Consider the following 22,471-nt stretch of genomic DNA (forward strand, 5'->3'; position numbering starts at 1 on the left):
ACAGGAAAAGTGGTACTGGTCTGTAGACTTCTTGATAACAAGACTCTGCAGAATCACTGCTGTGATCAAACTGAGGAAAAGTGACGTCTTTTCAAATCATTAGCTCTCTGAAGTAATTGACGCACTGTGTAAGGGAAGAATGGTCCTAGCTGCGCCAATTAGTTACTTCAACATTCCTTGTCAGTTTATAAAGTCTTCTGCTTGGCTTCGAGGGCAGAACTCTTCTGAAGATTGACCGCAGAGGGATAATTCAGCAAACGGCTGTGGAATTGTTGCCCTCACAAACTACAAGTGAACTACACACTCTTCTGTGATCCATCATGCCGCACATTTCAGAATATGCATATTGCAAGGTGAGAATTAGATACATTATGGTGAACAGTTTAGCCTTTATGGTTGGCTTTAGCAGAGAAATTCAACTATTTTGTACTTTATCGAGGTGCACATGTTGCTCTTTATTCCCAATGACATAATGGTCTTCCAAGGAAAATCTGAAGAGGTTTCATTGGTTTTAGTATGTGTGTATGTGTGTGTGTGTGTGGACTAAGTGCAATTACAGTCTAACAGTGTGACCTCAATTTAATTCAGTTATTACCATTGATGATTTAAAGTATTTCGCAAAGTGATAAATTACTCCGGGTTTCAGGATATTGCTTCATAGAAGCCATAGAATTTACAGTGCAGAAGGAGGCCATTCGACCCATCGGGTCTGCACCGGCCCTTGGAAAGAGCACCCTACTTAAGCCCATGCCTCCACCCCACTGTCGTAACCTAGCAACACCATCTAATCTTTTGGATACTAAGGGGCAATTTAACACGGTCAATCCACCTAACCTGCACATCTTCGGACTGTGGGAGGAAACCGGAGCACCCGGAGGAAACCTACAGAGACATGGGGAGAACGTGCAGACTCCGCACAGTCACCGGAGGCCGGAATTGAACCTGGGACCCTGGAGCGGTGAGGCAGCAGTGCTAACCCTTGTGCCACCCTCACTTCCTTGTGAAGTTAGAGGTGATATTTTTGTCATATTTAAAGATAGCTAGATTAATGGATTCAACAGATTTTATTACTTCAAAAATGCCAAAAGTTCAAATATTTATAATAAATACGACAAATAGGTCAGCGATCTCTCAAATCATTAGTATGGAGACAATGTCCAGTTACACTGGGGCAGGTGTGGGTGGAAGATTCCCTCCGGTGCTGTGCAGCAAACCCCTTTTTTCTAAACAGGTTTAGATTTTTGTTGTGCATCACACACATGGAAATCTTCTAGCTTATTTATGGGGATTTTTAAAAATATTTTTGTATTTCAGTCTCTTTCTGCAGGGTTAGGGAGAAAACAATCTGTGTGGGTTGCCTAGATTCTGGAGAAACTTGGAGTGAAGTTGTATAAGATTACTAAAGGCAATAATTGAATAGTTTGTCGTCATTTTAACAAGTGGAAGTTAAAACCTTCGATAAAAATGAAGCTTATTTGGTGATATTTTAAACTGCAACTTGCACAATTCTGTTGACACAGGTTAGAGTTAATGCACGTCAGAGATCATCCATATAGTAATATTTTCTGACTCGCGCAAGGTCTTGGAAATCCTTTGGTATATAAAATGCATTTTGGAACTTCTTATCGAGTTGCGCAAAAGCAGAATTGTAGGATCCCTGCAAACATAACCCCAGTCAAAGGATTGATATTACCATGTCCCTTTCGCCAATATTTCAGTTTTATAAGATCATAAAATCATGAGAAATGGAGCAGGATAAGCCCATTGGGCTTATTCTGTCATTCAATAAGGTCATGGCAGCCATGATCCCCAGTCACCTACCTATCCCCATAACCCTTAACAAAAATCTGTCCAACTCTGCCTGGAATATACTCAATGATTCAATCGCCCACTGTACCCTGTGGTAGAGAATTCCAAAGACTAATGACCCTTTATCGCTGTCATTGCACAGACGATGCAACAGCAATAATGAAGACTTTGAACCAGTTAAACGTCTGCTGCTTCTGTACTTGTTAGGTACTAACTGTACTCAAGTACAGTGATCTCGATCAGAAATGTACCATTGTTGCCATTCGCGGTGAAAATACATCAAATCGATTCTCGAACCATCGATTGTCACTTTTACAATGAGTTGTTAATGACAAGTCTTCAAAGATTTTTACATTATTTTCAACAGGTTCAAACACACCTGGAAAACCCAACAAAGTACCATCTTCACCAGACACAGAGGCAACAGGTGAAACAGTACCTGGCGCTGGGCACCAAGCTTTCCAATCAGACACTCTCCATTTCTCACTCACACCCAGGAGAATCTGTTAGAGCAACACCTATTATGAGAAATGCCCTCATTCCCCCTGGCAATGAAAGTACGCCTGACAGTCCCATCACACTGCTATCCCTCGGAGCAAATCATGAAAATGAGGTAACCTTTCTTTTAGTATTTTCGCATCTCTTTCTTGCAATCAATTAGTTACAGCTCAGAGCAAAAGTATATGTGTTTCCAGAATTTTTATTCAACTTCTGGTTACTTTGCTGATGAAATATTTCTGGGATATACAACAAACTATTTTCATCACTTGTTTTGAACAATGCAACAACTTAGAATGAAGAGTCACATGGTACTTCGTAGAACATTATGAAACAAAATCACAGAAGAAGATATTAGGACAAATTACCAAAGGCATGAGCAAAGAGCTAGTTTTTAAGGAGTCTTAAATGAGGTAATGTGGTGGCGAGGTACAAGGAGAGCACTTGGGGCCTGGACAACTGAACACACAGCCACCACGGCTAGAGTGATTACAATTGGGGAGTTTGCCAGAGGCCAGAATTAGTGAGAGTACAGATTTATTGGAGGGTCATGGGGCTGGAGGAGATTATTGCGATCGGGAGGGGCGTGGATTTGAAAACAAGGATGAGAATTTTAAGATCGAGATATTGCTTGACAGGAAACGGTTGTAGGCCAGCGAGCAGAGCGCTGATAGGGGAATTGGATTTGCTGTGAGTTTACACAAGGAGCAGAATTTTGAATGGACTCAATTTTCAGACGGTAGAATCTGGGAGACCAGCTGGGAGTGTGTTAGAATAGTCGAGTCTCAGGGTGCCGAAGGTATGGATGAGGTAAGTGCAGTTGATGAGCTGTGACGGGGGTAAAGTCAGGCAGTATTGATGATGAGTAAATAAGCAGTCTTAGCGATGGTTTGTTTGTTTTCGCCAATTATTATGAATTTGTTTTAAAAGCTCATTACAGTGCTAAATTAGTCTGGATATATTCTGAAATGCCACGTTTTTGAGTAGTATGGTCTTCATTTACAGATGGTCAAATGCACTTTTTGTTTGTTTAAAAATACAGTGATGTCAATCCACCTAAAGTATATAATTCTGTTACTTAGTTCTGCATTTTTCAGAGTGCAGATTTTGCACAGTGTAACGGAATCTACACAGTCATTGCAGCTAAGTAACTTGCAGAAGGAGGTTTTGCATTGACTGTCAGAAATGTCTATGCAAATCACTGGACTCTTTTCACTTCGAGGAAGGTGCATGGTGAAAGTCTTCCGGCACTAACCATTCATCACTTGCATGAATTATAATGACGAAAGTGACCCTTCCGATTATACTTCAAATGCACAGAAAAAAATGGGAAATACGTTGACAAATGAGCTTTTAAGTTGAAATTAGATTCGGTTAAGATATGGTTTCCAACATGCACAGGCTGTCAAGCTGACCTTTTCATGAGTAACATCAGAGTGCAAGGAACACATCCAAGATGGTGAGATCAGGGAAGGAGACTCAATGCAATTTGCCATATGTTATATCATAGAATTTACAGTGCAGAAGGAGGCCACTCGGCCCATCGAGTCTGCACCGGCTCTTTGAAAGAGCACGCTAACCAAGCCCACGCCTCCACCCTATCCCCATAACCCAGTAACCCGACCCAACACTAAGGGCAATTTTGGACACTAAGGGAAATTTATCATGGCCAATCCACCTAACCTGCACATCTTTGGACTGTGGGAGGAAACCGGAGCACCCGGACGAAACCCACGCACACAAGGGGAGAACGTGCAGACTCCGCACAGTCAGTGACCCAAGCCGGGAATCGAACCTGGGACCCTGGAGCTGTGAAGCAGTTGTGTTAACCATCATGCTACCATGCTGCCCCTTGAAGATTGTCAGTCACATTATTTTAACTGCTACCAATTGGCCGCCATTTTAGCTCCTAAATGCAGATGTAAAAGTTTATTAAAATTACATTATTTTTATTATAGTCAAAGAAAAAGTCCTCTGTGACACAGATTAAGGACAAAACAGTCTTTGCTGAAGTGTAGAATTTATTTTTTTAAATGTTCATTTTTTTCAACTAGATTTATTTTCTTCACCGCTTTCCCATGCATTTTGTGCTGTCAGAGGACAAGTGAGAGATTTTCCCCAAGTTGCCCATTAGAGCCACTGTCAGGGTGTCTTTTGTGACACTTTCTCCAAATGTTCTTTTCCCTTGTGGAGATACCTCACCCATTGCACAGCTTGTCGGATTTTCATTCTGCGCACCAATAGTTTCCTCTTAAGTCATCGACACACAAGGAGTGTTTTTAAGTTATGTTCAATTATCGCTCTACATGCAATTTGTGAGTACATTTTTAGATGGAATTTTAAAATGTCTTCTTTGGACTTCATAATGCCAGAGACAATGTCCCGGCTGGGAGTGTAGGTAGCTGCCTAACCTGTGAGACCCAGATAAGGTGCACATGAACATTTGGTAAGAGGCAGGTCAGCAGATTGGCCAGGCTGAACCATCCCACATCCTATCCTCTCTGCGAAGAAGGGCAGAATTCCTGCTTGCCACGTTTTCGGGTGGCACCGTCAAAATAGGCAACTTACAACATGGAGAATTGCAAGTAAAAGCCTGTTGGTATTATATTGCATTGAAGCACCAAAATGCTGAACTCCCAATTCACCCAAATTTCGTACTGCCTTTGAAAATGACGGCCCAGCAGATGCCTAGCTCATCCCGATAAGACCAAAATGGGGTCACATGTTCGTGGAGATGCTGAACTGAATCAGGCCACCCTTCGGCGATGGTTTTCCACAGTTTCTGTAGTGTGGAGGCGTTCGCCATTTCTTCTTGTAGCTGCTGGAGTTTGCGTTGCACAGTATGTGCCAGATGAATTGATGGACTTGCCTTCTCCTGCAAGCAAGATGTTGCAGCTCACTTGAAACTGCAACTTTGTCAAAACATCCTAGATATTTTGATGTTAGGTTGTGAAAAGAGGCGATGATTAACTTTGGAGTTTGATCTGCCTTGTGATGGCTGACTAATTCCATTGCGATTCTGGCGAGTGCAAGGTCCCACCATGCTGGTAGACCTGCAACTGCTGGGCCTTTAGTCTCCACAATGTAGAACGTCTGTAACACACCCAGGAGGATTGACCATACTTGCACTCCAGGACCACGGATCCTGCACATGGAATGAGTGAACGGTTGTACTCAGACTTTCACTCTTGGCCCTCCATGTCTGTTGATACATGTCTTTTAGAATTGGCAAGGTCAGCATCTTGGCACTTGCCCATGTGTCAATTTTGGCCAATGGCGAGGAGCTGCCAACAATCTCGGAGAAGATAGTTTGAATCTCGACGACCACCTCAGATCGTGTGATGGTATCTCTGTTTTCCACGAGTGGGCCGAGATAGAGTGGAGGTGGAGAGAATGTTTCCACTTGTCGGAAAACCTAGAACCCGAGGGCATGGCCTCAGACTGAAGGGACGATCCTTTAAAACAGAGGTGTGGAGGAATTTCTTCAGCCAGAGGGTGGTGAATCCGTGGAACTCTTTGCCGCAGAAGGCTGTGGAGGTCGAATCACTGAGTGTCTTTAAGACAGAGATAGATAGGTTCTTGATGAATAGGGGGATCAGGGGTTATGGGCAGAAGGCAAGAGAATGGGGATGAGAAACAAATCAGCCATGATAGAATGGTGGAACAGACTCGATGGACCGAATTCTGCTCCTTTGTCTTATGGTCTTATGGAAATTGACGGTGTGAAACCTGTGTTCACCATTCTTTGTCTCATCGTGCATATCTTTGTCATATTCTGGTTTGTCAGTCACATCATGTATATGTTTCGGACAGGATGTTGGATCTTCTGAATGCCTGTCAACACACGATGTGTATGGTCTGTTTGGATCAGTGCGTGGCTCTTCGTAGTTGCTTCAGCCATTGCTCATACACTGCCACTACCATTGGCCCTTTCTGCCACATACCATGCAGAATTGACAGAGCGCTGGGCATTTCCTTAGTGCATGCAAAAAGCCACAACTTCTACATGCCTTGCTAGGTTTGGGTGTTCTACAAAGTGTGTCAACAATTGAGGAGCTACTTAGGACCTGTAAGTCTTGTCCAACTATGAGGATCAAGCTTGCTAGTCCCACAGTGTGGTGTTCTCAGTCAGGTTACTGTTGTTCCACTCTCTCTTACTCAGCTTGGACATAGCAGCTGCAGCTTTTGCAATCCATGTGTTGATTTCAGCATCAGGTCTCTCACCATTGGTTCTGTTATATAAGTAGTCACCTCCTGTAGATGACCTCGGGGACTATTACAGCAGCAAAGAGAAGAATATGCAAAAGAGTGTTGGTGCAAGAACAGTTTGCCTCCACTGCGGATTTCAAAGGGTTGCGATGTTGCCCTGTCGCAGTACCTATCATGTGGTTATGGAAAGCGGAGGCAGCTTCAGCAGGAAGCCAACCTTCACCAGCAGCTTACATAGACCACCTCTGCTCACTTGGTTAAAAGACTTGGTGAGATCGATGAAGGCAAAATATAGTGGTCTCTTTTGTTCACGGCATTGCTCTTGCAGCTACCAGACTGAGCAGATCATGTTAATCATAGATTGTCCAGTTCTGAAATTACAACGGAGTCAAGATTCATGTGTTTCAGCCAAGATCAGCAGTCTGCCAAAGGCAGCATATGTTTCCCATGATGCTCCGCAATTAGGCAGCTTTATACTTGTTGCAATCACTGCAGTTGCCCCTGTTCTTGTCCAGGGTCGCACATCTTTGCATCGAACATACCCTGGGGCACTGCTCCCACCCACTTGCAGATGCTGCAGGATTGCCAGTTTTGCATGGGTTCAGGCAGTATAGCATCAGCAGCTGGAGCTTTGTCCATGGAAAGCGAACAAACAGCTTTTCATGAGCTCCTTGCAGCCCAGGCTAAAGTTTCAGAGGAACACAGAGACTGCTAGGCCGTCAGACATGCAGCATGCAGGCCCACTGCGAAGTACATGCCCAAGCACACGTGAACCAAACTTCCAGCTATGAGCAAATCATCCCAGTGCCTTGTGGATACATTAGGGGAGTTGAAGGTTAATGGAGTAAAGCTTGACAAAAGCTCTGTCAATCCAACGGCGCACTGGTGTCTAAGTATGTCATATTTCCAGCAACTCCTGCAACCGAGCCGATGTCAAACGTCATGCTTTGTGTTCCTTTGGATGCAACTGGGGAGGTCAAGAGAGGGACCTTGATGTCTAGGCATTCCAAGGTCTCCAGAAAATGTTCCCAAGTTTACACCCTGGAGACAAAACTCCGGTATCGCTTCAGAGTGTTAGCACAATGCAGGAGACAGCAGCGGTTGTGGGTAATAAGCCGAACTCGGCTGTTATGCGACCATCAATTCACTCGAAGACATGTGGGGAAGTAAACCGTGGTTTTAATCAGCTTAGAACTGAGCCTGCCTGTGACCGGTACAACACTGAAGGCGGCCCCGCAGGTCAGCAGCTCTTATACTTCCTGTAAAGGGGGTGGAGCCAGGGGCGGAGCCCGTACATGCCCCAACATATCCCCTGTGGGTGAAGTCACACAATGGCCCATAGGTAGAGCTCACAGGGTTAATAACATAACACAGTGCACTGGTGAATTATCAGTAATTATACATTCACCACAGGCTGGCATAGAGAATGGATCCTGTGGGATGTCTCTGACATTGGAAAGGGACAATGCATCCCATTAGTCAGCCATTGCCCACCTCAGGTTGGGCAGCCTTTGTCTAGTAAAATGCTGACCCGTCACACCCCATTTGCTTCAATGGGTGTATGGAGCTTAGAGTCTCTGCTTAACAAAGTGGGCAGCATCCATCGCACCAAGAAAAAAAAAACAAGAAGAAAGAAGATGCCAACTCTTCAATTGGCAAGTTAGAACATCAGGACCATGTACATGGGACAGACAGAGGGACAGTGGGACAGCACAGTGGTTAGCACAGTTGCTTCACAGCTCTGGGGCCCCAGGTTCGATTCCCGGCTTGGCTCACTGTGTGTGGAGTCTGTACGTTCTCCCCGTGTCTGCATGGGTTTCCTCCGGGTGCTCCGGTTTCTCCCACAGTCCAAAGATGTGCAGGTTAGGTGGATTGGCCATGCTAAATTGCCCCTTAGCGTCCAAAAAAATGTTTAGGTGGGATTAGTGGGTTACGGGGATAAGTTGGAAGTGTGGGCTTAAATGGGGTGCTCTTTCCAAGGGCCGGTGCAGACTCGATGGGCTGAATGGCCTCCTTCTGCACTGTAAATTCCATGATTCTATGACTTTCAGTTGATTGGTAATGCAAGACACATTGGAACATTTAAGATATAACATTAAGGTAATAGCCGTACAACGTTAGTTAACCGTAACTTGCAAACTGAGGCTATCCATTCATTCAGTGGCTGTACCTTAGTGACCACAAAACAATTGGCGGAACCTGACCATATATTGTCAAGGCATCAGGCTCAGACTGAACACTGCCGTGTACCGCTACAGCTGCACAAACTAGTTTTCTCTCCAGATCTTGAGCCTCTCTGAGAAACGAAACTGACTGGCCACGGTTAACGCTGTCACTCAGGCAGGTTGGAGCCTGACAGAGCCGGCTACACAGAGATCGGGGAGCCATCTTTGAAGTGCGCCCTGATCAGCACTGAAGTGGAAACCCCTCACCTACCATGTTAGTTTCAGGGGCTCCCCCACTGGCAATCATCGGGGGGCTCTCCCTCCCCCCCCCCCATCCACCACTGTAGAAGTATCACCGGCTTTCCATTCCCCCCCACCCCCCGCATTGCCAGCTCCCTCCATACCTGAAGGTTCCCCCTCACACCCGCCCCCCCCCCCCCCAACCACATGGTAACTCGAAACCCCCTTCCCCCCATGGGGCTTCCACAAGGGCCCGCCACACGCACTTCTCCCCGACATTGCCCACAGCACAGGTTGACACTGCCAGGTGGGCACTGTGCCATCCTGATGGTGCCAACCTGTGCCAGTGCCCGGCATGTCCCTCTCTCCCCAGGGGTTGGGGGCTACACTTATCTTTGTGCTCCTGGAGCAATCAATCCCCTTGTCTGGGGATGTTATAAATACAAAATTCAAAAACAGATTAAAAATACAAGTGTTTTGTATAGACAAAGTCAAAGATGCAGGTCTGGACCTGTAAAGACTTAATTGCCTGCAAAGACTCGCATTCAAAGTATCGACTTGCATCTTTGACTTTGTCTATATATATGTTTCTGGAACCCACCTCTTCATTCACCTGAGAAAGGAGCAGTGCTCCGAAAGCTAGTGATTCGAAACAAACCTGTTGGAGTTTAAGCTAGTGTTGTAAGACTTCTTACAATGAAGACATGGGCAATGCCATGACTTCACTCAGGATTTGTGATGTATCACACTCCTGGCCCATTCCCTATCGATGGTCATTTACAATGAAATTGAGGGCACGTTATGCTGAAAACTTCATTTTTACCTGCACAACACGTGTTGTTTTTAGATGGATGATGTTATCGATGATATAATCAGTTTGGAATCCAGCTGCTTCAATGAAGATTCTCTCGGTTGTATGGAGCCACATTCTCTCATCAATAACACAGTAAGTACTAATAGAGGAAAGCGGGGCATCTTTAGCAGCCAGTAGATTTTGGGGCGCAGGGGAGGGCCATGGGGAGGACTAAGGATCTGATGTTGGGTCTCCTCCAAATGTTTGTTCTTCCTTCTATACCTCTTAAAGTGGGTGACATTTTTTTTCCTTGCATTCATAGCATTCTTTCTTGAAAGCAGGACAAGTAATTCAAGTGATCGTGAACAGATGGAGAAGCTATTTCAATGCGGTCTGCTCTTCAATGGAGAGACTAAACGCAGACTGGGTGACCTTCAGTCCATTCGTAAACAGGATCCAGACCTTCCTGTCACTTGCCATTCCACTCACCAGCCTGCCCTCACGTCCACATGTCCGTCCTTGGCCTGCTGCAATGTTCCCCAGTGAAGCCCATGCAAACTACAAAAACAGCACTTCACCTTCCGATGAGGCACGTTACCGCCTTTCGGACTTAACGTTGAGTTCAACAGCTTCAGACTGTGAACTCTCTCCTCCACCTTCATCTCATCGTTAATTCTATCAATTTATCTTTGTTTCTTCCATAGATCTGTTTTCTCCTCCCCATTGTTCCCTCCTTCGCCCACCCCACTTGGGCCATTTGTTTCCTGTGCCTTTTGACGCACTGTTAACCTTGGTTCTGCCATTCACACATTCTAATCTCTTTATGTGCCACTATCAGCCCCCTTGTTAGCCTTAATCACTCCCATTTATATTCCTTTTGTCTTTCTGTCCAGGACATCTTTGTCAATCTCTACCCTCCTTGGCCACCTATCCAGCCTCACCGCACCATGCCCCCCCACTCCCCCCCACAATGGTATAAATCTGACCCTATTTGTGGTTTTCTCTAGTTTTGACAAAGAGTCATCCAATCTTGAAACATAAGAACATAAGAACTAGGAGCAGGAGTAGGCCATCTGGCCCCTCCAGCCTGCTCCACCATTCAATGAGATCATGGCTGATCTTTTGTGGACTCAGCTCCACTTCCCCGCCCGAACACCATAACCCTTAATCCCTTTATTCTTCAAAAAACGATCTATCTTTATCTTGAAAACATTGAATGAAGGAGCCTCAACTGCTTCACTGGGCAAGGAATTGCATAGATTCACAACCCTTTGGGTGAAGAAGTTCCTCCTAAGAAGTCCCTCCTAAACGTTAGCTCCCTTCTCTGTCCACAGATGCTGTCAGACCTGCTGAGGTTGTCCAGTATTTTCTGTTTTTGTTTGAGAAGCTAGTCCATGATGAGCAGAATGGCCTCTTTCAGTGCTGGAGTGGTTCCACTTACTCATGGAGGTCTTGAAATTGTTGTTTAACATTTAGGTTGAAGCATTTTTATAAACTGTTGCTGATTAGTTGCTTTAAAAAGCACCAGAACTACATCATATCAAATTATTGTGCTTACTGGAGAAGACTAAATCACTGTGATTTTGTGCCTGTTTCTAAATTTCCACAAGAAGTGTTAAAGATAAGCAACTGTAATTTTAATATTAATTTCAGCGGAGGATTCAGCTTCCTCTGTGAGTGTTTGCAGAGCTGTCCATGCCACATAACCCCTTCCTGCTCCCATGTAAACTGAATATTTGATCCTGTTTCAATGTGACAGGCGGCCTATGTTTGGTGTTCCACTGGAAGGAGAAAAAGGGGGGAGTTGAATTCAACAAGCTGTTGGACATCATCAACATTAGAGTCACCTTCTATTCAAAAGCTCAGTTTACAGATTTCAACCTTTCAACCTCACAGTGCTGCTAAGATCGCTTAGGAGAGTTCGCTATGAAAGTATAATGTAAAAGTCTACTCAAAAAAACCCTGCCCAGAAGAGCATGTTTGTCCTCTAATTTGATGACTCCAGACAGGCATCTTATTTATTTATTTTTAAATGTCACTACAGGTTTTTAACCCATCATTCCTGTAAGTGTTGAGGGATTCTGTCTGCTCACTGGAATGTTGCCACCGTCTATGGTTCATGCATGTTCTGCAACAATAAGGTGACAATAGATTCTGTGACCGTTACTGTGTATAGTTTTGGTCTCCTTATTTTAAAAAAAGATATCGGGTTGGATTGTCCGTTTGGAGACTTTTTTTCTCCCGCTGGAGTTGAATTGCAACTGTTTACGTTGCCCCTAGGAGCGCAAATCGGCAGGCAATTCCGTATTCATTGCTATGCAACTTAATGCTTGGCGTGGAATATGAGGATTTCCAAGGGAATCCTGATATCGGGTGGCCATTTTGAGCAGGCAGCCCGATAAAGAGGTACCACTGCTGGCCAGCCCCCGTGCACCGCAAAGCACCCGCGAACCCCCATCAACCCAGCACCGCACAGTAGCCCCTATACACCTGGATTACCTGGGTGCCGTCCCCCACCCCCAAGTACGGGGGTATCCTGACCTGGCCTCCCCCCCCTCAATGAGACCCCTGTAATAGGGGAACCCCCCCACAGAGATCCCTGTAACAAGAAGAGCCCTCACAGGGACCCCTGTAAAAGGAAGAACCCCCAGGGACCCATGTAACAAGGTGACCCCCCACCAGACCCCTGTAATAGGTGGACCTCCTTAGGGATGTCTGTAATAGGGAGTCTCCACAGGAACCCCCTGACCAAAGAGGCCCCCAAAGAGATCCCCTGCTTAGAGGGACAACCCCCCCCCCCCCCCCCCCCCAGGCCCCACCCTCTCCAGAAAAAAGACCCCTGCTGGAAGCTAGAGAGTAGCCTGACAGGGGCAGTGAGAAGAATTACAGCTGTTAACACTTACCTTGAAGCTCCACATATCCATTCCTTGATGGAGAACAGCTGTGGCCTGAGGCACAGCCCTGCAAACAAGCTCGGTAGTAATGATTTTTCATGGTTAAACAGTCGGTACCACATTGGCACATCACACATGGAGAATGGACAATTGGGCATGATACTGTCGGCAAACTTGAATCTTTAGAATTGTGGCTGATGTTTTCTGCTCTCTGGTCCATGTAGGTATCATTACCAAAGTATTATCAAAAGGGAGAGGAATACCTCTTCCCAAACTTACTGTCTCATTACCATATTGGAAATGACTTCAGTAATTGGAAACAGAAAATGACTTCAGTAATCTGAAACAGGAAACTGTCATTGAATAGTTTTCAGTGCATGAGATACAGTGATGTTTATCCACATTATTTAGCTAAATATGTTCAGTGTAAAATAATTGCACACATTTTGCAAAATGCAATGCCGAATGGGATGTGGAGAAAACGACAATGGCACACCCAGCCTGGTCAATCTTACAGAGTCCTCCTGACTAACATCTCAAGCTTTGTGCCAAAATTGGGAGATGACCCATAAGCTAGTCAAGGAACAGCCTGACGTAATCATACTCGGGGAACCATAACTTACAGACAGTCTCCCACACACCATCGCCCCTCCTGGATTTCATGTCCCACCACATGAGAACCCCCCTCCCCCCCCACCCCAGAGGTGGTGGCTGAGTGGTATACCATTGGAAGGGTGCTCTTAACAATAACTCTGGACCCCATGAGGTCTCATGGCATCAGGCCAAACATGAGTGAGGAAACCGCCTGCTGATAACTGTTGCAATATACCATTAAGGGATAGGAGCATGGCATCACTAGGAGGGAAGTGTGTCATGCGATCCAGTTTAGTTTCACTTTTGTTTTCAACAGAGCACATAAGCTTTGTTGAAAGCTTCATATTCAGGTGTGAGCGTTAAAAAGTAACCTTTTTTCACGTGGCACAGTGGTTAGCACTGCTGCCTCACATCTCCAATTCCGGCCTCGGGTGACAGACTGTGTGGAGTCTGCACTTCCTTTCCGTGTCTGCCCTGGTTTCTCTCGGTTGCTCCAGTTTTCTCCCAAGTCCAAAGATGTGCAGATTAGGTGGATTGGCCATGCTAAATTACTCCTTTGTGTCCAAAAGGTTAGGTGGAGTTACAGGGATTCTGGGATTAGGGTGAGAGTGTGGGCCTGGGTGATGTGCTCCTCCAGAGGGTCAGTGCAGACTCAATGGGCCAAATAGCCTTGTTATGCACTGTAGGGATTCTATGATATGTTCCCATGTGCCGAGTCTCAATAAATGTACCCACAATGTGTTTGCACCATTCCTTATGAGTTATTGTCGCGTTTATGATCACAATTACCACTTACCTCATTCAGTTGATGAATCAGAACTCTTCCGTTCTGAACACCACTTAGAGGAAGAACAGAGGATCAAGAGATCACGGAATATACTCTGGAATTTCCATCACCAAGAGTGACTTGGTAACACCACTGCTGGCCAATCTCTGAAAGACAGAACTTCTAGACTGGGCCTACGGCAGGTGGTGTGGAAATCAACAAGAGGGAAAAAAGTACTTGACCTTGTCTTTGCCAATCTACCTGTCACAGGTGGACATGCCCTACCAGAAACATTCTGGTGTTCTTCAGTGTTTAGAAAAATTAGTGAACATTCAATGATGATCGGACTTCATAATTTGGAACGAATGTCTATTCACGTAAAAAAAGTTACTTTATCATGATCACACCTGAAAGCACTCAAAAATATTCAGAAGCCATTGCTGCTTGTCAAGGTTGTCCAGAGGGATCATTAGTAATTGGAAGCACTTGGGAATTGAAAAAAATAATGCCTCCGCCAACCAAGAATATAAGGAACTGGTTTGGGGAGCAGTTACCACCACGCAGTTCTTGGGGAGATGGAGTCCTGTCTTCACATTAAGGGCTGTGGGGCACTACCAATGTGGTAATTGAGATAGATTTGGACCAGATCTAGCAACTCACAATTGGGCGTCCATGAGGTGCTGCGAGCCATCAGCAACATCAGAATTGTACTCAATCACAATCTGTGACTTCATGGCTTGGCGTGTCTCCACTGTGCCATTACCATCAAGTAGGGTGACCAAACCTAGTTCAATGAAACGTGCAGGAGGGCGAGGCAGCAACAACACAAGCCAAACCTAAAAATGAGGTGTCAACCTTGTGAAGCTACAACACAGGGACATTTCAGCACGTAATAGACAGAGCTAAGCTTTCCCACAACTGACGGATCAGATTTAACCTCGCATCCAGTTGCGAATGGTAGTGGATAATTAAACAACTAATTAGAGGAGGAGGCTCCAAAAATATCCCCAACCTCAATGATGGGGAAGCCCAGCACATCAATGCAAAAGATGGGCGCCATGGTAGCACAGTGGTTAGCACTGTTGCTTCACAGCGCCAGGGTCCCAGGTTCGATTCTTGCTGGGGTCACTGTCTGTACGGAGTCTACACATCCTCCCCGTGTCTGCGTGGGTTTCCTCCGGGTGCTCCGGTTTCCTCCCACAGTCCAAAGATGTGCAGGTTAAGTGGATTGACCATTCGAAATTGCTCTAAGTGTCCAAAATAAAAAAGGTTAGGTGGAGTTACTGTGTTATGGGGATAGGGTGGAGGTGTGGGCTTCGGTCCTTACGCCCTGTAAATTCTATGATTCTATGATAAGGCTGAAGCTTTGGCAACATTCTTCAGTCAGAAGTGCCGAGTGGATGATCCATCTCGGTCCCTTCCTGAGGTCCCAAACATCAGATGCCAGTCTTCAGCCAATCTGATTCATTCCACATGATATCAAGCAATGGCTAAAGGCACTGGATACTGCAAAGGCTCTGGGCAGTAGTACTGAAGACTTTTGCTCCAGAAATTGACGGGCCCCTAGCCAAGCTGTTCAAGTACAGCTACAACATCGGCATCTACCTGGTAATGTAGAGTATTACCCAGATACATCCTTACGACTAAAAGCAAGACAAATTAAACCAGGCCAATTATCGCCCCATCTATCTACTCTCAATAATGAAGCCATTGACAGTGCTATCGTCTCCTTATTTCTGGAAGGAAGTAAATGTGTTGGGGGCAGTTCAGGGGTTTACGAGACCAGTAAATGGAATGGCAGCGTTGTCTTATGAGGAAAGGATGGACAGACTAGAGTCGTATCCACTGGAGTTTCGCAGAGTAAGAGGCAGCTTGATTGTAATATATTAGATCCCGAGGGGACTTGACAGGGTCACTTTGGAGCGGCTGTTCCCTTCTGGAGGAAAATCTGGAACTAGGGGTTCAAAAATAAGGGGTCGTCCATTTAAAATGGAGATGAGAAGAAAGGTTTTATCTCAGAGAGTAGTGAGTCTTAGGAACTCTCTTCGTCAAAGAATATTTTTAAGGCTGAGCTGGATCGATTCAAATGAATGAATGGGTATCAGGGGTAGGTGAGAATGTGGGGTTGAGGTTACATTCAGATTAGCCATGATCTTATTAAATCACGAAGCAGGCTTGAGGGACTGTATGGCCTACTCCTGCTGTGTCAGGCGGCAGTGACTCAGCGATAACCCACTCACTGATGCTAAGTTTGGATTCCACTACGGCCTCTCAAATCCTGATCTCATTGCATCCTTGGGCTGAAGCCGGACAAAAGAGCTGTCCTTAAGAGGTGAGGTGAGAGTAACTGCCCTTATCTCTATTACGGCCTTGGTTCGGTTGACTGGTCCGCCTCACACTGCAGTAAAAACACGGCCAATGAAAGGAGATAGCCTCCAGGTGAGAGATCAATGGAGGTGGGGTGGGAGTGGCACTTCACTCCGCCACTGACCCGCCCCACACCTGTCATGGCCACAGCTATGGCTGCTGTCTGTCTAATCAAGGAGTTGCCCCTCGACAATCAAGGGCTATAGCTGTGGCAGTTTATAAATATTTTTTGGATTGGTCTACAGAGGGACATCCATTGTGACATAGTAACATAGCGAGGAGGAGGCCACTCGGCCCTTCGAGCCTACTCCACCATTCATTATGATCATGGCTGAACATCAAGTTCAATACTCTGATCTCACCTTCCACCCATTTCCCTTCATCCCTTTAGCCCCAAGAGCTGTATCTAATTCCTTCTTGAAATTACACAACGCTTTGGCCTCAACTACTTCATGTGGTAGTGAATTCCACAGATTCACCACTCTCTAGGTGAAGACATTTCTCCCCCCCCCTCAGTACTAAAGGGATTGCCCCTTATCCTCAAACTAAGACCCCTAGTTCTGGACTCCCCCACCATCCGGAACATTCCTTGATGCACCCTCTCTCTCTTTCTGCAGGAATTGACATCTTTCAATGATGGTGGGGCTTCCAATGTGTCATCGCTGAATGGCCTCTTATTGGCCCTTCAGCCTTCCACACCCCCACACCCCTCCTTGATTGGGGCATCCTTGATTGAATAAGGTGCCTTCCCCACAAGAGATATTTTAAGCAAAACTAATGCCTTTAAAATGAAATGGAATGGAAGTCAAATTCAGTCTGGAATTGTTCAAAGCAACTTAATCCTCGAGAATAAATATTATTAATCACAGAGTGCAGAGGGAGTAAGAAGGACATTTGTGGATACTGTGAGTAGAGTGAAAACAGGTCCATTAGTCTGCCTTCCATTTTATACAGAATATTCAGGCGTAAACCTATCTGTATGATAATGTTGCTGAAAGAGCTTCACAGGAATACCAAGCCAGGGCAATGCCATGACCAATCAGAATCAAGCTGCCTGGTTTAAATTTTAAACAATGCTTGACAGTTAACTGTCAGCCACCATCAACTGGTGCATTCTCTGTGGCAACACCTCTACCAATACAAATCTATTTGTCAACCAATCAGCACTTTCTTCTAATACAGTGTAAATTTGTTGTTTCCCCTGATGCTAGTATTCTCGCAAAATATCCTGAGGGTGCTGTGATGAATGTTGGAATTTCAGATAAATTGTATTTTAGGCATTTGGTGAAGTAAGGGTTAAAAGCCTGGGTTAGTGTGTGTATGACTGCTGCAGTCATGTTTTTAAAAATCCTGGTTTGAAAGGTTGGAAGCCAGGGGTGAAATGAAGGCATCATAAAAGACTTGGGATAATACCGTTTTGTTTGGATTAGGGGGGGGGGGGTAGTTCCCTGTGGAATTAATTAGATTTCAGCTTGGTGAGGTGATGTAGTTATTGGGTGGAGCTAAGGTATCAGGCATTTTGCAGAATAGCTGGTCAGTGGAGTTTTAGATGAAGATGTGGGCAGAAGTTAAGATATGCTGTCACTGCAGTTCAGTTAAAAGATATGTCTGTAGACACATTAGCAGTGTGGCTGGAAAGGTGAACAAACCAGCTGACGTAGCTTCTGAAGAAATACAGCCAGAGTTTCTGCATGGGTCTGACAGGATTCAGATATTTCCTTTAAAAGCAGTGCCCAAAGATATCTCTTCCACAAAGAACATCTACGTAAGGCAGTATTGCTGAGTGCAAAATGTATTTTACCGGTGGATTCAGAGCTGAGATTTTTTTTTTGTTTGATTGTGAATAAAGATAGCAGTTAAGGGTTACTGTGTCACTGCATTCATTAGCATTGTTTAAGGGGTAATTGTAAGTTATTTTCTGTTGGGATGTTAAAGATATTTTATACCGTGTTAGGAATAAAGTTTGTTCTAATATACCATGTCCTTATTTCTTTGTGCAATCGCTCCTGGAGCGAGGTGTCCTTCCCTCACAGTCTTACAAAGTTAAAATATAACGTTGGGGTTTCTCTCCAGCATCCTAGCCACTCTTGGGATCTGGTCTGGGATTGTAGCAGTGCAAGACAAAATGCTCCAACAAAATGAGGTCTGTTGTTTCGGCAGTACTCAAATTCTGCACGCGCAAACAACTATATGTATAATAATAATTAAAAACTGAAAATGCTGGAAATACATAATCATGATCCAGGCTGTGTTTTGCACCCAATAAAAGTGGAAAAATGGGCACAACAGAAATACTAATTTTGGCCATTGTTCTTCATATTGAACAAATTGATGACTTTAAATGGTGCAGTGAATCTATTGCTTATCGAACAATACACAATTCCAAAAACCGAGAAACTATTATTATTTGGTCAGTTGTAATGAATGAAAAAAAAACAATGTGTTAAAAGTGAATTGAACTTGAACAGTATCATTAAGTTAGGCAAACCTTGCCACTATTTTGGTGCACATAATAATAATCTTTATTATTGTCACAATAATAATCGCTTATTGTCACAAGTAGGCTTCAATGAAGTTACTGTGAAAAGCCCCTAGTCGCCACATTCCGGCGCCTGTTCGGGGAGGCTGGTACGGGAATTGAACCCCTGCTGTTGGCCTTGCTCTGCATTTCAAGCCAGCTGTTTAGCCCACTCTGCTATACCAGCCCAAGCCTACATTAAGCTTACATTAACACGGCAATGAAGTTACTGTGAAAATCCCCTCGTCGCCACATTACGGCACCTGTTCGTGTACAGACAGGGAGAATTCAGAATGTCCAATTCATCTAACAAGCACGTCTTTCGGGACTTGTGGGAGGAAACCGCAGCACCATGAGGTACCCCACGCAGACATGGGGAGAACGTGCAGACTCCGCACAGACAGTGACCCGAGTGGGATTCGAACCTGGGACCCTGCTGCTGTGAAGCAATAGCCCTAACCCACAGTGCTACCGTGGCGCCCATTATCTATGACGCACGGTACTCATGCATTATTCCCAGGTGTTAAGAATATCACAGCTAAAGGTGCTGCTGGTGCCCACTCTGCTGAATCTATTACTCATGAAGTAAAACCTCTTTCTAGCCAACTCGGGGTATTCCTTTCAAATATCAGATCGCGAAACTCATCTTTATCGATTTTCTACGCCGCTGTTTAACTTCTGTTTAAATAGTTTCTTGCAAGCCGGCAAACATTAACAATTCCACTGCTTGGCGTAACATCAAAGAGCTGAGCGGCCTGCAGGAGAACGATTTTGCTCCTAAAAAATTCTCCCAAGTGTTAAAGTCCAGGGTGTCAGAGTTCGCTTGCTTATGTGAATTGATGTTCAGCATATGTACGCAAACCGCTGCTCACGCTACCTCTCCCAGGAGGAAGGAAAGATAAAATGAAGGAGAAAAACAAAACAATTGCAATTGTGGAGCTAATAGAGTCACAGAAAATAAAACTGGTAAGAAATCGATTTTTTTCCCCTTCCTGTTTGGACTCGTAATAGTCAGTGAATTTTGGAGATATTTTATTGAGAAATGCATGCAAAGTTAAAATATCTTACCTGAGTAAACTTTAATGGAGTACATTATTACCTCAGGACAGAATCACTGTACTGAATGCAGATTCCGGAAAGGGCAGCAGCATTAGTGCATCAGGGCTAAATAAGCAGCCAACTTGCAATGGTGTTGCTTATTCAAGTAGCAGTGCAGATCTAAAACATTCTTGGAATTGTGCAGCTTTCTATATTTCTTCTTTAATCTAGTCGCAAGAATTTACTGATTATTTTCCCTGAGCCCACAGCAATGGACTCACTGTATTTTCAAAAGCTACCTTGAAAATGAGTCTATGATGAAGCGTGCTTGAAGAATGTCACTTGCCTTTTGAAAAGGACATCGGGCAGCAGAATTGCCATAATATTGACGGTAATGAAGTGCAGGGTGTTGCAGATAAATAACTATGCGATATTTTTGGTCAATGTGTAAGCACCATGCAGTTTTTCAAACGCAGTTTAGATGGGTTTTTTTGGTCTCCTGTGAGGCCTTTCAACTTTCAAAGGTTATCAATAGATTATAAAGTAACCATGATGAAAATGCCAGAGCACAAACGTCACGACTTGTGTGATGTAATTATTCGTAGCTTTGCACTGATTTAATCGCTGACTATAACATAGAATGAGAAAGTGGTTGAATTCTCATTTTTGGTATTTTACAAGGCAGTTCAATCCTGAGAATTCTCTGAAGACAAAGTAAAAACGATTGACAGCAAGAGCATTGAACTTATCTTTCAAAATAAGCATTCATATTTAAGAGTGCCGCTGCAATATTTTGTCCCTTGTGCAGGTTTCTCAAAGTATTAGAATCATAGAATCATAGAATTTACAGTGCAGAAGAAGGCCATTCGGCCCATCGAGTCTGCACCGGCCCATGGAAAGAGCACCCCACTTAAGCCCACGCATCCACCCTATCGCTGTAACCCCACCGAACCTTTGTTGGACACGGCAATTTATCACAGCCAGTCCACCTCACCTGCACATCTTTGGACTGTGGCAGGAAACCGGAGCACCCGGAGGAAACCCACGCACACACGGGGAGAACGTGAAGACTCCACACAGACAATTATCCAAGCCGGGAATCGAACCTGGGACCCTGGAGCTGTGAAGCAACTGTGCTAACCACTGTGCTACCATGCTGTCCAAACTTAAATACCTAAAATTTAACATTATTTTTACATGTAGAATAGCTGTCTTTAAAACTGTAATGTGACATTGTTCAGTGGGGGAGGCTACCTTTCAAAGCTGCACAGTCTGCAGTATTGCTACAAAGTTAATTTGGTACAGCTGCTAAATCCATCCATTACCTTTTGTGATTTGAATATTTTACATGGGGTTAAACGCACAGTTTAACGTTGAATGGAGTTTGACACTTCAATCCAAGTCCCTTTCTCAGCAAATTCCTGGTGTCATGCCAGCCATACGTATTGGAAATGGTGGAACGATCTACTCAATGTGGAAATAATGGACAGGCATTGCAACATTTCTCGGGAGCTTTCATAAGTTAAAGATAAACATTAGAAGCTGGATAAGTCAAAATATTTGAGAGAAAGTGCAAGTTTAAAAGCACCCCCAGCAGGGGAGTTCTCCCTCGTGCTGCCCAGTATTTGCTGTTCAGCCAACTTTGAAATGACTTATTGGTCATTAAGTCATTGCTGTTTGTGGAAGCTCATTGTGTGTAATTTTCATGCTGCATTTCCTGCAATGTAACAGTGTCTGCCTTTCAGAAAGTAACTTCAGAAGCTGGCTGTGCTTTGGGACATAGGTGCTGGGTTAAGTGCAAGGTTTTTTTTATGCGTGACTTCAAATAAAGGAAATATGTTCAGGAACTTAATTCCACACCTTTGAGAGTACCCAATTCATTTTTTTCCAATTAAGGGGCAATTTAGCATGGCCAATCCACCTACCCTGCACATCTTTGGGTTGTGGGGGCGAAACCCACGCAAACACGGGGAGAATGTGAAAACTCCACATGGACAGTGACCCAGGGCCGGGATCGAACCTGGGACCTTGGCGCCGTGAGGCAGCAGTGCTAACCCACTGTGCCACCGTGCTGCCCATTCCACACCATTGTTGATATAAAATCTATTCTCCCCATTCTTCCCAAAACAGAATTCTTAACCTTGTCAACCTGGTCTCAGTGGTAACCCTCCGACCTCGAACTCTGAGCCTGTGGATACAAGCCCCAGCCTAGAGATTTGATCAAATAGGTTGGCACTCCACTGCAGCACTGAGGGAGTGCTGCACTGTTGGAAATGCCATCTTTCAGATCAGATGTTAATCTTTGTGGCACCATTCGAAAAAGAGCAGACGATTTCTCCTAGTGTCCCAACTAACATTTTATCCCTCAACCAACATCACCAAAACAGATTATTTGCTCATTTATTTAAATGACATATTAGCCATGATAGAATGGTAGAGCAGACTCGGTGAGCCGAATGGCTTACTTCTGCCCTTATTCTGAACTTATGAATTTAATGCTGTCTGTGAAAATATGCCCTCCGCAAATTGCAGTGACTACACTTCGAAAGTGTTCCATCAGGCGTAAATCACTTTGGGTAG

At 44.7% G+C, this 22,471-nt stretch overlaps 1 protein-coding gene across 5 annotated transcripts in view; it reads left to right on the forward strand.

The window, feature by feature from the left end:
* The window catches only part of LOC140396542 (transcription factor EC-like), a 150,437-nt gene that overhangs the window by 93,956 nt on the left and 34,010 nt on the right, over positions 1-22,471 (forward strand). For 3 of the 5 annotated variants that reach the window (XM_072485270.1, XM_072485271.1, XM_072485272.1), the window contains exons 2-3: positions 2,177-2,422; positions 9,769-9,867. In XM_072485270.1, coding sequence (XP_072341371.1) covers positions 2,177-2,422; positions 9,769-9,867 — 345 coding nt within the window. Of the gene's footprint in view, positions 1-2,176; positions 2,423-9,768; positions 9,868-19,664; positions 19,820-22,471 lie in introns of those variants that run through there. The other 2 variants (XM_072485273.1, XM_072485274.1) reach the window with 1 other exon arrangement.

The sequence above is a fragment of the Scyliorhinus torazame genome, chromosome 19, assembly GCF_047496885.1.
Source record: "Scyliorhinus torazame isolate Kashiwa2021f chromosome 19, sScyTor2.1, whole genome shotgun sequence".
Lineage (NCBI taxonomy): Eukaryota > Metazoa > Chordata > Chondrichthyes > Carcharhiniformes > Scyliorhinidae > Scyliorhinus > Scyliorhinus torazame.